Below are 14333 nucleotides of genomic sequence, written 5' to 3'. Positions count from 1 at the left end.
CATTCATAATCCCCCACAAATAGTTTTAATAACTTTGCTAATCGATCAAAATACATGCACTTCCAATATCATGTCAAAATAGAATTAATAAGTACAAGGAGCTATTTTGGGCATTCTTAGTTCTGAAAATAAAATTCCCACTCATCCTCCTCCTGTTTTTCCATTGATGTATTAAAAGATCTTCTTCCTGATACGTCCATAATTTTGTTTTATTTTTTTCCCCAATATCAGTGTTAAATGTAGGATGACTCACACTTGGAGCACCTCTGGTGCGTTGGAGGAGTATAAAAATCTCTTGGTTAAATCATCAGTTCCTGGTCAACTGTTGCATTTTGAGATGTCTGGTTCTTTGATTTAAAAAAAGGTATAGCCTGTCTGTGCTGGAATTCTGGAAACTGGTTCATGGGTTGTGTACTATTTTGACCCATCCGATATGTCGAAATGGCAGACAAGGGATGTTTTCCCAGAAACAAAGCTGAAAGGATTATAATGAAATGATTAAACGGAGTTGCTAAAACATCAAACTATGCAGTTGTTGCATTATCTGGGGGAGTCCAGTGTTTCTGTGAAAATCCAAAAAAAATTGGAAAAAAACCCTTCTGGAACTGGTGGCCTCTTTCATTTTCCAAGTCTTATGTAATCTCTTACCAAATGCATTAAAAATAACATTCTACTCAACGTTTATGGTACCTACGGCTTAGTATTGTGTTAATTAGCCACTGTTAGCATGTCAACCATTATACATGCTAAACATCAGCAAGTCAGCCTCATCATTGTGAGCATTTTTCCATGTTAACCTTTGCACTTAGCTCAGAACAAAGCTCAGACTAGACTTTTTAAATTATTTACACTGACTGATGCAATTATGAAATTTACAGAATGGTCTAAGACTTGACTGTGATAATTTACAGTAAGTACAATCAAACCAACCATTATTCACAGGACAAAATGATGCACTTGATTGTGCATCACACTCCCACTTGAGGGTAGAAAATTCCCTACTGGAGTTGCTAATGTTTTGTTTTTGACATGTAGTGTATTCCTAAGTATGTGGTAAATGTCTGTTTGAATGTATGCTGAGGTGGATATCCAATACAGAGTCCAGAAAGTTACTGGAATATTTTGTACACACAGCATATGTGAGTTATCAAGTGTTTGCTAACACAGGTGTCCACGCCCTGCAACCCTCCTGGCTGTATACATGAGGTCAGTTAATCTACAAGTGACCCTCTTTCTATGTCTGCAGTCTGTGGGAAGAGGCACCATGTGGGCCTCCTGTGTTTACTTGTGGTATACTGGCCTACTTTGACAAGCAGATGATTTGATTAGTTGTGTCCTTGTAGCTATTGTAGCTGTTTGACTAAAAGAAGCTGTTGATAATGTGCAGGACAAAAAATCTCACGAAATCCAAGCCAAGGGAACTTTTCCACGCTCATCTTTGCTGAATTTGTGTAATGCATGACAGCAAATTAAGTGCCTGAGCAATTTTCCACAACGACCAACCAACTTTCCATTATAAACAAGGTAGGTATCAGGCCAAGGCTTATAAAAAATAAGGTATTTTTGTCTCGTTTCCATGCGAGAGCCACCTGAAAAGCTGATGTTAAATTATGGTCACGGTCTGGTGATCTTCCAAGCCTCAAACTTGCACAATTGGACTCAATTTGAATCAGGTTTGGGAGCTAAGCGCAGCCCAATTATCACACTTCGTTGCCTTCTTTCATATTGTGCAGCTTGATATTTCAATGCAAACTCAAACCAGAGTTGATTCAATGACCTTGTTGCTGCCAAGGCAGAGAGGCAATCATCTCGTATATGGTCCCAGGCACACGTTCCTAAACACTTAAGCCCCACTTAGGAGACTTTTCCACAATATTTATCGACCACAACGAAGTAAATTCATCACAGATAACAACTATTATTCTATAATCATTTTAACATATTTTTAGAGCCTTGCAGTTGATTTTGTTGTGCTTCTTGTACGTTTGCCTCGTGTTAAGCCTTGGTACATATGGGCCGGACCACACGCAGCGCCCGTGGAGAAGCCATCCAGAGGTCACAATGAGGAAGTAAAACAACTCACCAAGAATAATTAGGGATAATTAGCATTTACACAACTTCCTAACTCTGCTGATTTGTTGTTGATGATCTGATGCTGAAAAACACAGTTGATTTGCAGTGCGCTCGCTTGGATCTCAGTTGTTGCTTAAAGCGATTGCGAAGAGAGCTGATTTTAGTGCAAAGCTTTGCTGTCAATGTTTCTGTCAGATGAGTTAATCAATAGTTTTGCAGCTTTTTAAGAGCACTGTCCTTTGCCTGACATCCTCCCTGAGGCTTTCAAAGCACGAACTGATCAGACCTGTAATAAGACTTCAAAGATTTTCCTTCCTTGTCATGTTCACCAGGTTTAAATCTGTTCAATGAGTTGTAATCTGTGCTGACAGTTTGATTGACCGTCCGTGTAATTTCCCCCTAACACAATCTGTATTACCTCAGATTATAGAAAGCTTAAAAAAAACATTTCCGAGAACTACATGAAACATCATCTGTAACATTACTGGCTATATGACTGGAGTGTGGGCTGCTGTGTCGGTGTAATGATCAATTGTCAGAAGTAAAATATTATACACGTGGAAAATTAAAAGGACATGCCATGTAACAAAGCAGCTCTGAGAAATAACATCTGAGGCAGATATAGTCTAATGGAGTGATGGATCTGATATCTATTAGTTTCAGCTGTGAGATGGAGCTGTTTACAATCTAGTGGCGCGATCCAGAGAGTGGGTGGTCTCCGAAACACTCCGCAGCGCCTCGGTTTCATCACAACATCATTTCAGATCTAAATGTTGGCTGTTAACTTACTGGAAGTAGTATGGCAAGCTGGAGGAAATGATACCATGTGGACGTCGTTGAGAAAGAAGCTCGACATGTCAGAGCGGGATGATTACGCATCCCTGAAATGTCAGTGTGGGCGTCACATTATGGCCCCATGTGTTTGTCGGGATATAAACAACTCAGCCAGGGGTTGTGATGTAATGTGTGTGACTGATCCTACGGTCATAACAGGTGAGCTCCAACAGGAGGGATGCAGCCATAATGACACCCACACACTCACTCACATGAAGCGATGTTGCAGTGGAAGGGAGCCTGACACCTTTTTGGACACACCACAAACCGTAAGTTGTAAAAAAAAGAGAATGAAATATGGAGCGAAGTGGGCAGAGAATTCCTGAGGTCTCTTGTTGAGTGTAATTAGAATAGCTCTGAAATGGCTCATAGGTTTAGGCTGTGGTTATGTCATTACCACCCCTGGTGTGACAGAGGCGCATCATATCCGACATCCGTCAGAGGGCTGTGTGAGTAAAAAATGATATACAGGTTGTTCCTGGTGAAGGTATTACACAGTCATAATGACAACAGCAAATGGGATTTTTGTTTGTCTTGAACAACATGTACCTATCGGGATGGTTTGTCCAGACACATGTACCAAAAGTGCTGACTCAACCTTATTTTTGTGTGTTTTTTCTGAAAAAAAAAGAAACTAATGTACACCTCAAAGGGTGGCAAATGCCATATTCCAGTTGGTGTTCATTGCAAATTCCTGTGGGGTCACCATATTTCAAACTGTGACACAGAACTCTGGTTTGGTGAGTTTATTGTGTGGGTCACACAAGAATTTAAAGATGAGGAATAAATGGTTTAAACATTCCATGTAGCACATGTTGTGATGAAGCAGGTAAAGCCATAATATTTGGAATATTCATCCCATAACTTATAAAACTCAGAGAATACTGATGTGATGTCTACATGCCTGATGACAAAGTCTGACCAGTATGTTTGTGTGGTGCCAAGCTTCTCTGATTTCTCTGGATCGATCAATCACATATGATTTTGTACACAATGCGTCACAAACTTCCAATGATCCGTCTCTGAAAAAAGGCATTCTTGTGTGTTTTATGTGTGGGCACAGGAACAGCCCCTCGGTGGCATCGTTATGTGGCCTGTTCGAACTAACAAAACATCTAATTCCATTCCCAGTGTAATAAAAGGGTACTTGGACAGGAATATAAACATCTCCCTAAAGTTGAACCAGATGCTGCTGCATGGCCGAGTGCAGGATTCAGAGGAGGGAGAGCTACAGACAGAAAAACAAGGGAGGTACTTTACACAGGAAAGTGAGTCAGTACCCAGGCCTTGGCGCTTTGAAATATTCATTCCTTTGCTCCTTCGCCCTCCGTCCCCCTGACCCTTCCTGCCTTAATCCAGAGCAGGGGGATATCCCTGAGGAGAGAGCGAGAGGAAAGCTACCCAGCCTGGATTTGATTCCCCGCCGCCTTGAGAGGTCTTTCGTAGAGGCGACTCAGCTGCTGCACGCACAGCAGAAGAGGTCTAACCACTGCACGCACAGACTGGCAGCATCTAGGTGGCTGATCCACCACCCAAAACCCCAGTGTGAGAGCAAAACTGTGCAGGGTGCAAGTCACATTTAGTTGGAACTGACTACAATTGGGACTCTGACATAGATTAGCAAATATAAAATATTATAAATCGCATCTCGGACACTCTTTCTCAGTTTTAGAGCCCTGGTTGTATTGTTTTTAATCGCCAATGGTGAGATATAATCGAGAAAGCAGATTGTTAACTTCAATCTGTTTCCAAGAATGAAGAATGTTCCTGTTTTATTTTAAAAGAAACAAGACATGTTGTGACAAATATTAAACTTTATGCTGTTTTGAAGTGGCAGTACAAAAATACAAAAATATGTTGATGCATTTATCATTCAAATTTCACAGTAGGTACACAGGCAGGTACACACAAGTCTGTTATTTACAGAAGAATCATTAAAATGTGACACTAGAAGGTACTAAAGTATCCAGACATCTGCTTTGAGTTTGGAGGATTTAACTGGATCACTTGACCGTTTGAAATCCATCTGTGTGCAGGTTTACCGGCGTCAACAGCAGATTGTCTCCTTTCTGATGGCAGTATAATCATGTATGTTCAATTGGTCCAAATGACGAACCATTCCCAGACAAATTTAATTTTCCTTAAAGTCAGGCGGTGCTAATTACATTGGTCTTTCCGGTAAAAAAAAAAAAAAAGAAATTCAACCCAATCAAAGCGGCAAAACAGCATCAGAACCAACTAGCAAGAGCTACAAAACTGCATTTACAGAACAAAGCTAAGCCTTCAACAGAGGAGGTATTGTAGAGTGCTTGGGGTTGTACCAGCAGAGTCCTACAAACACATCAAACTGTTAATTTTGGTGATCAGTGGGTGGCCAAGAGTTTGGATCAGGATCCAGAGTAAACATGTGTAGTCGGGGGGGGGGACTATATAGGTCTGTTTAGATTGAACCCCTTCCTCACCACCCCAACTAAAGCTCGAGTACGTACAGTAGACTATAGCTATCTTGTTATTGTTTTTGTGGTGAATTGAAACCACATTGGCAGACTATAAACTGGAATCAGCTTTCCAAACAAATTAGGATTGCTTTCCATCAGCTCGAGGGGAATGATGAAGAATGTAAAACTCCAGAAAGCTGTGAAAAGCCAATACCAGTGATGGCTATTGTACATACACAATGAACAACAACAAAAAATAACAATAAATACATTTCTTTTTCTTTTTTTGCATCAGCTTTCCCAAGGGTATATAAAGTTGTTACTGGGATAAAAACATAAATAGAGCTTGCTACCTTCTCCAATAAATAGTACTGGTATTCTATTTACAATATGCACACATCTCCCAAAGAGCTCATAGGTAAATTTCCATTCATGTGCTTCCACTTCCCAGTTTAACACAAGGTTATCACAGATCATTTCATATCAAATGTATTGTCATTTTGTGTACAAAAGAGGAGTGATTGTCAAATAAAAAAGAGGTCATGTTGGGAAGCTAGTGGTGTGAAATGTTTCTGGCAAGAAGGCTGTGAAGGATCCTCCATTTAGACTGAGTTTTCCTCGCTGCCTTCGGTGGATTTCCGAGGTGGATCTAGACGAAAAAAGGAGTTCAAATTGACATGATTGTACCAATAATGTTAGAAATGAGTAAAGAGAAGTGATAGGTGTGTACTTACTGTTGCAGTGGCCATAGTGGCGGACTCCTATGGAGCGTCCGAGGAAGCAGGTGGCCCGGCGGAGGTGGCAGGCACTCGGATAGGTCACATTGTCGTTGCCACAGATCGGCTGCTCAGACGGCATTGGTATCGGGCAAGGCGTGGTGCGGCACACGACGCAGTGGGCGCTGTTGGTCTGGTCGGTCACGCAGGTGTGAGTTCCTGGACAAACCACGCTGGAGCACGACTCTGCAAAAGGCACAAGGAATGCATTCAGACTAATTTGCTTTTGTGCAGGACAGCTCAGCTTGCACGAACGAGATGAATCTTGCTTACTCTTGCACTCTCCCTGGTACATGACCTCCAGGTCCGGATGTCCCATACAGCGGGCCATGAGCAGAGTGCACTCATCCTTATATGACTTCCCATCGCTGCCGCACACAGCATGCTTCCGGGAAATGTGAGAGCAGTCTGGAGAGCACACACACTGGGGCCTTCCCGTCTTCATCTTACAAACCTTCCCGGGGCTGCATTTGACTCCTTCACATGTCTCTGCACGCGCGCACACACACACACACACACACACACACACACACACACGCACACATGCACACACGCACGCACACACACACACACACACACACACACGCACACACACACAAAAGCACAGCGAGAAGCTTCAGTGTGCATCAGTGTCAGTTACTGTATTAACAAGTCTGCAGACATCAGGTGATTTCGCAGGCATTTTCACACAAAACAAGCCTGAAATCTTGGGGTTTCCCAGACCGTAACACAAGTTTCACCTTGCACAATATTTACAATAATCACATCTCTTTATTGACCGTTACACACAGAGGTGTCTCGCCGGGTGGAATGTGAGGCTGGCGTGTTTTCATAACACATCTATGTGTACGGCTGCACTCAGACTGGGCTGAGCTCCTGCAGGGGGAACGGAGGAGGTAGATGGAGTTCAAATAGCTGTCGGAGAAGTTTACTGGATGAGAAATGAGGAAGCCCTGGGCTCTTCTGACACCCAATAATGTCAAAGCACAGGGGGAACTGTAACCTTACACAGTGCAGAGTCAACACAAGACAGTGCTCACAGGTTTCTTCCCAGGACCTTTTTTTGAGTCTGTGGAGATGATGCCTGGTCACAGTCCTGAGGATTCAATAAACAATCGGGAACTTATTTCCTGCATCTGCCACCACTTCAATATCCTGTGTTTTTGTTCTCTTATTCCAGTGCTCTGTTTTTGGTTGATTCCCGTCTCTTATATTTGCTTCTTGCAGCACATGCATTTTCTCTCTACCTCCTCTGTTTATCACAATAAGGTGGTCTTTGAATACAAGCTGCGGTCTGGTGAGGATGTTGGTGTCTTTCAATTAATGTGGCATTAGTAATACCAATGTTTTTCCTCCTACGGAATTCCACATGATGAAGACACATTATGATTCCCAGGCATCTGTGCATGTGGCAGGCATTTATTCCAGACGGCAGGAATGTATTTTCTTGTTTTGCTTGTGAAAGCAAACAGCTTCTTTTTAACTAGCTTTGGAAAAATTCAACACATAATGAAGGGAGGGAAGGTTCTGATTCATTTGCAATGAAATACAGTTGTTTGGCTTTATGCAAGAGTGAGTTTAACAAAGCTGTGTGCTACCTTTAACGGCCCACTTATCCCAGGTTAATCAAGCTACTTCCCACATCTCTTCATGATAAGCCAGAAAAAGCCAAAGTTAAGGCTGGGCGCGTTTTTATAAAATTGTTAGTAGTTTTTTTTTTTTTTTTTTGCTGGAATTTACCATCAGACTGATCACATCATGCAGGAGCAGCTTATGAAAACGGACTTTATCTGCGAGTGAACCTGAATGAACCTTGCACAGATTCCAGGACGTTTCTCAGGACAGCTGGAGTTATGCGGATCGCCTCTCCTTGATCCACGTCTGCTATTTTTTAGAAAGCTGCATCGGGAACTCATTGTTTAAATGTCATGATTCATAAATGATGTGTTTTAACTGAACTTTCACTAACTCTCTGAGAGATGCCAGGGGTTATATTGTGTAATGGAATAGCCAATTTATCAGTTACAGCTGTGATATTTCAAAGTTCGTCAGTTTTACGTCAGAAAATTAAATCTAAACAGTTACTGAAAATGTTAGTGCTCACCATAAAACAACCACCTGATAGTAGCAGCATGAGTCCAGTAAAACATTTTTTATACTGTTTAATCCAAATGTGACTGTTTGGAATTTAAATGTAGCTTTAAAGCGGTTTAGTTTGGCATTTAGCTTTGACTAATAAGGTGTCCTGCAGTGATTAATCAAAGCAGCATATGGTAACTTCTTCTTGGCAGATTTAACTCATTACTTTTTCTTTTTGGTTGTTTACCTTTGCACGGTTTACAGGAGACGATTCCAAGGAAGCCCAGCAGGCTGACCTCATTCATGGGCAGGCTGGTGTTGGACCACGCGGTGTCCAGGCGGTCCCCGGCACAGCACTCCTCCCTGGTCACCCCTCTCATCAGCACCATGTCGCAGCGCTGTTCCTGACTCTGCTGCAGCCAGCACATCCCGGCTGGAGGACACAAGTTCATTTAAACACACGGAAACTAATATAGAAAGTATATTTCGGAATTTGTATTGATTGTCAGTTAAATTTTAAGATTTATGGCTCATCATAAAACATTTTTTAATGTAAAATCCTCATATAAAGCTGTGTCTGTTGCTGCAGCAGGTTTTCTTTGTATAGAGTTTCTACTTTACTAATAGACAAATAGCAGGACATTTGTCTTCTATGTATTAATTTAAAACAGAAATATACAATACTTTTTCATAAGGTTGATTGACAGTAAATGCAGGACGTGAAAAGCATCTCATCCACAAAAAAAGTTCACTCACCAGCGGCAGGATTCCTTCCAATCTGATAGAAAGTGAGAATCACCCCCAAAACAGAAAACAAAGGGCTCATTGTGTATTCTGAATTAGTATAAAAACCTGTAATTTTTACTCCCAGACGGTTGTCTAAGTAAATATCTACAAGGAGAAGTGATGTTCCAAACACGGCGTCTCACTCTAACTCAACTCTGCAAGTAGCTCTCCCTTATGTGAATGAATGTGTTGTGGATAAGTGATGTCGTTCCCCCTCTGTATAAATATTTAGCCCAGATGGAATTATGCTGCTGGGATGGGCGATCCTCTCAGCCAGTAATAAGCCAGGGCAGGACACAGTTTGACTCTGACTCAATTTCCAGAGTCGGGAAATGATCCATGCCCTCCAGCGCCAGACGCTGGGCACTTAAATGACCTCACAAAACATTTTCACACCATATTAGATTAATTAAAGGCTAATGAAGTCCTGGAAAAGACTGATGTTTTTTCTTGAAAAGGCTTTTTTAAATTAAACTTTTCAGCTTTTTCACAGACAGTAGACTTATTTTTAAAAAGATAAATCCCAGGTTGAGGTATTTTTAAAAAAATACCTTCTTTAATAGCAACCTCTGAATGTGACATTTATTTGCCTGTTGGGTACTTTATTCTGAAATGTCTCCTTTTAAATGCTCCATAACTCTGAGATCTTCTTACAAAGCATATACTGCTGGACTGTTTTCTTTCTATACGCTAATTCTATGTGGTTTTTTGTTTGTTCGTTTGTTTTGTTCTGTTTTTTTCTGGTGGAAAAGGGGTTCTATAGAGATGGCAAACTTATTTGTTATTTCATTATTGTGTTTAAAAAATACTCTTTTAAACAACATGATCCAGTAGTTAGGCTCAGTTGTGCTTCTTTGTAGTAGCGATGGAAAAGCACCACCTTTTTAAGGTTCATCTTAAATGATTCATTTAAATATTCTGCTAAATTATATTACAATCAAGTGCCCACATACATATATATTAGTATATATATCGAGCACTTCAATAAATAGGCCCATTTGCCTGTCAGACTGCCTTTTGTTGACTGTCTGGGTTTATCAATGAATATTTCACTCTACAGCTGCGGTTAGAATAATACCTAAAGAGATGACAGGGAGGAGAGGGAGTGAAGAAGGTGGTCTGCCCTTGAGCAATTTATCAAGTTCAATAAACAAAACTATGTTGGAGCTTATCAAGAAACACTCACATCTACCCCCTCATTGTTAGTTACTGTGATCAGACACAGACAGCCACAGACTGAACACACACTGAAAAAAAAAATACCGTGGGTAAAAATACAGTATCTGTCAGCCGTAGGGACAGATGTGTTTGTTCAGCACCACCCAGTCTTCAAAAAACGCCACACTAGAGGTGACTAAAGGCTAAACTGTGCTGGATCAGAACATCTGCGCTGCTCGTCTCTCTTCCTGCACTCATTCACCCCTGACACTGAGAGGTATGCACTAATGACAAAGTTATGTGCCCATCTGTCTGTCACAGCTTTTTTTCCCCTTCTTTCTGCTCCTAAATGTTCCCGTTTGATCACTGGTGGGGGGGAAATGAAGGTAGCATATGCTGTAGCATCTATGTGAATGATGTTGGCTTCTTCAGCCAAGATCCCCAAGGGCAACGAAGGAATGCTGCCTGACCTAGGAGGGGAGGAAAGACGAAAAAGAGAGCACTGAGTGATGGCTGTGGGTGGCCTGCCTCCTCACTGGCTCTCTGCAGATCCACTCAGCTCCTCATATGGTTTGGATCATCACTGCCGAGCCATACAAATGAATACAGCATGGCGGGGACTCTGGAGCACCCACTTATGTATGATCTTTATTAAGGTGCAGCTTACTGTGTCCGATCTTTGAGGAATACTGGTCTGTTTCATGTGGTTGCACATATGAGGGGCGGCATTAAATTGGAGAAACACACTGTGGACTGTGTCTAATGTGGAATAGAGTGAGTGCATCCCATGACAGGGCAGGTGTGGGGCTCAGTGTCCTACTGTACATGAGTCTGTAACCACACAGAGAAGGTAAGAACACCACTGCCATCTAGTGGAAGAGGCTGGTACATATATATACACAATACATACAGTCCTTTAAAGGAGTGCTACAGACCTAGCATTATACAGCCATCACCCATTACATTAACCCACTTACTTGTGAGGTGAACAACACTGACCGTCTTGTTACAATGCAGTCATTCTACTGGAAAACCCGGTGCCTTGGCATGTATGTGGATGTTGTTTTGGAACACACCACCCACATTGTTGCAGTTCAAGTGCACCCTCCCGTGGGAACAGCATTATCTAACTGCAATGGTCTCTCCCAGCAGAGTAAGGCATCCTACCATATCACAAAACTCCTCAGTAACAGCTTAAAGAACACGGAAAAGAGCCCAAGACATTGACCCAGCCTCCAGACTCCCCAGATCCCAATCCAATGGAGCATCTGCAGAATGCTCTGAAACAATCCCAATCCATGGAGGCCCCACCCCATGACCTACAGGTCCGGGAGGATTCACTGCCATTGGCCAAACACCATGGGATGGATGGATGGATAGATGGATAGATGGATAGATACTTTATTAATTCAGAGGGAAATTCAAGGTAGGTGGTTTTTACTGTTGTGGCTAATCAGTGTAGCTATATTATGCATATGTTACAGTTATACATCAGCCTTAGATATAAAATATACTAGTATACAGACAAATGTGAATACTTTCTGCTTAAAATGGGTGACAAAATTAGAGGCATTGACACAAAAGAGGCCCCAAACACAAATAGTTGAGGATAGAAATGCAAGCTTCAGCTGCCAATTTAAATGGAGATAAAAATCGTTAGCTGAGTTTCAGGAGCAGGACCACACCTTAATCACTCCCCTTCCTATACATACCACTCACACTTTGTGTGCCCCACCCATCCTCGCTTTACTTCTGAATTCTTTTTCTGTCTTCTCTTCAGCCCAACTCAGTCATTGCTAGCAAAACACTCATTTGCATCCAATAAGCAATGAAGCTTCAAATTGACGGTGTGGTCCTAGCTTGTGAAAAACAAAACAAAATGAATTGTTGACTATTATTCTATAGAGAGCTGTCTTTTACTGCAATCATATAACCCTCTAAAACCTTTGGTTAAAAAGTCAGTGTTAGTATTAGAGGTTTGAACCTGGTGTAGTTGGAGTTCTGTAACTAAGTTGAGGCTGCACAGTTAGTTGCTTAGCAACCTAACTCAGCTAATTAACAGTTAATAATGATGCTTCTGCTTCTTAGTTAACGGTAACTTAAATTAGAGTCCTGTCAAAACCACCAATTCTCATTTTTGCCCCCTGCATTTTACAGATGTAAAATCTTGTTGAACATGCTAGGAACACCATTGATAGTGTATGAAATTCATTTTCAAATTTGCAAATCCTTTATTCTGGAAAAAAGGCAGCTTCTTGGCATCTGCACCACACAAGACCAGGTTCAGATCAAAAACTACTATTTATGATCTCCTTTTTAAAAAAGCTTCATTTAAAAATCAGAGACTGTGACTTTTTAGCTTCTGTAGGACAGTCTAGCATAGATTTTCCTAGGTTTTAAATCTGGACCTGGTTTAATGTGGTCCAGATGATTAAAAAAAAAAAAGCAGCAAAATATCACCTTTTTTGCATTTTCACAAATGGAATAAAGGTTTCACAACTGTGTTTTCAAGAGTCTTTAGCCTTTATTCCAGATTTGACCAGTTTATAAATATTTGGTTTTACATCTGGACTTAATGTTGTCCACATGTGAAAGAAAACAGTGAAATCAGTTTTTTTATGTAGTTGTTTTTTGTATTTTCATGAAAAGAATAAAGGTTGCACAAACCACAGAATATTATTATTGACTTGTTGGCCTTTATATGTCAATCTAGTCCAGACTTGACCAGTCCATATCGTAGTATATGTGGTTTTAGATCTACTGTTACGATTTCTGGAGGCTGAGGCGCAGGAAATGAGAAGCAGATAATTTTCAATGATAATGAGTGATTTATTTACAATGTGAAAAGAATACAACTACAAATCCAAACCGGAAGACTACAATATGTCAGGAATATGTGAGGAAACAGAGTTGGTCACTCAGCACTTTAACCTAACTACAGCTTCAGAAGCTAACTTACTTAGCGTTGATTTCAACATGCAAAAAAAATCCTCTGCTGACTTTTCAACAGTAATTTGTATCATGTAACATTAACTGTATTCAGGACCAAACAAAACTGAACGTCAGCTAACTGTAACTAAATTAAAGTTAGCTGCATTGATTACTGCATTCCAGTTTAATTTTAGGCCCAGTTGTTTAGGAGTAATTTGATCAGATGTTGGCCCTCAAATTAGATTAAATCTTGAAAATAGGCTGTTCAAAAGCATTCTGAAATCAAAGTAGATCATGTAAACTCATCTTAGTTTTTGGGCTAGATCAAAATTTGAGTTTTGTTCAAAACTATGTTGTAGGTCAACTATTGGCTCAACAATCTGGATTATCCTGATTCTAGCAGAAGGTTGGATTCAGAGTGAATTCCAGACACAAATGGAATAAAATTTTACAAATGATCAAATAACACAACATTGTACCATGTATGCTATGCATATTTATATATATATTTTGCATTTAATTTGTTTAACCATTACAGCAAAAGTCAATGAGACAGGCAATATAAGTTTAAAGAAAAAAATTTTTTTCTGCAAAATAATCCCCCAGCAGCTCCAACAGCTGTCAATATCAAATAAATATAAATAACATGTTTTGTAACATTTATCACTGAATATTAATTACAATGATAATCTTTAGTGATTGTAACTGTAAACTTCCTTGAATTATTTTATTGACTTTTGGACATTTCGGCCTTTTATGATCTAAAACACATGTTCAAAATATCCACATTTGTATTAGTGAATAATGTGTCTTAGGTTGTTCATATTTGTATGGTGCTGGTCAGATAAAAATGTCTGACTCTTTAAAAGATGCTTTTCATCATGTCGTTGTGCTGTTTTCTGTCTCTTGAAATTACAACACTCAAAGTGACTCCATGCTGGTTGTTCTAGCTGTGGTTCCTTACAGAGCTAGTAGCCTATATTGTGATGTGAAATCACATTTAGAACACTGGTATTCCAGATTTGCTAGAATCTATCTGGATCAGAAGACCAAATCTGGTATCCAGAGTTCCAAAAACCAGATAAATCTTGTTGAACAACTGGGCCTTTTGTGTCAGTGCTCTACAGCTGCAACTGACAACAACAACCAGATGAGGGCGACCTGCACATGTGTCTCAAACTTCCATCCTTTGCTCAAACTGTTTCTAGCAGCCTCCCTAAGTCACTTTACATCCTCACTTCATAAAAAGAACATTAGG

The 14333-nt window shown here is 40.5% G+C and overlaps 1 protein-coding gene across 1 annotated transcript; it reads right to left on the bottom strand.

The window, feature by feature from the left end:
- Positions 1–4703: 4703 nt before the first annotated feature.
- On the bottom strand, positions 4704–9182 carry fstl3 (follistatin-like 3 (secreted glycoprotein)). The gene is made up of 5 exons (XM_023286240.3): positions 8957–9182; positions 8448–8633; positions 6395–6610; positions 6080–6307; positions 4704–5994 (listed from the first exon to the last, which is right to left on the bottom strand). Exons 1-5 carry the CDS (start codon positions 9024–9026, stop codon positions 5948–5950), a joined length of 747 nt encoding a protein of 248 aa, XP_023142008.1. The 5' UTR covers positions 9027–9182; the 3' UTR covers positions 4704–5947.
- Between the last annotated feature and the right edge of the window lie 5151 nt (positions 9183–14333).

Source organism: Amphiprion ocellaris, chromosome 2 (assembly GCF_022539595.1).
Source record: "Amphiprion ocellaris isolate individual 3 ecotype Okinawa chromosome 2, ASM2253959v1, whole genome shotgun sequence".
NCBI classification, from domain to species: domain Eukaryota; kingdom Metazoa; phylum Chordata; class Actinopteri; family Pomacentridae; genus Amphiprion; species Amphiprion ocellaris.
This window is presented reverse-complemented; position numbering and strand designations above follow the sequence as displayed.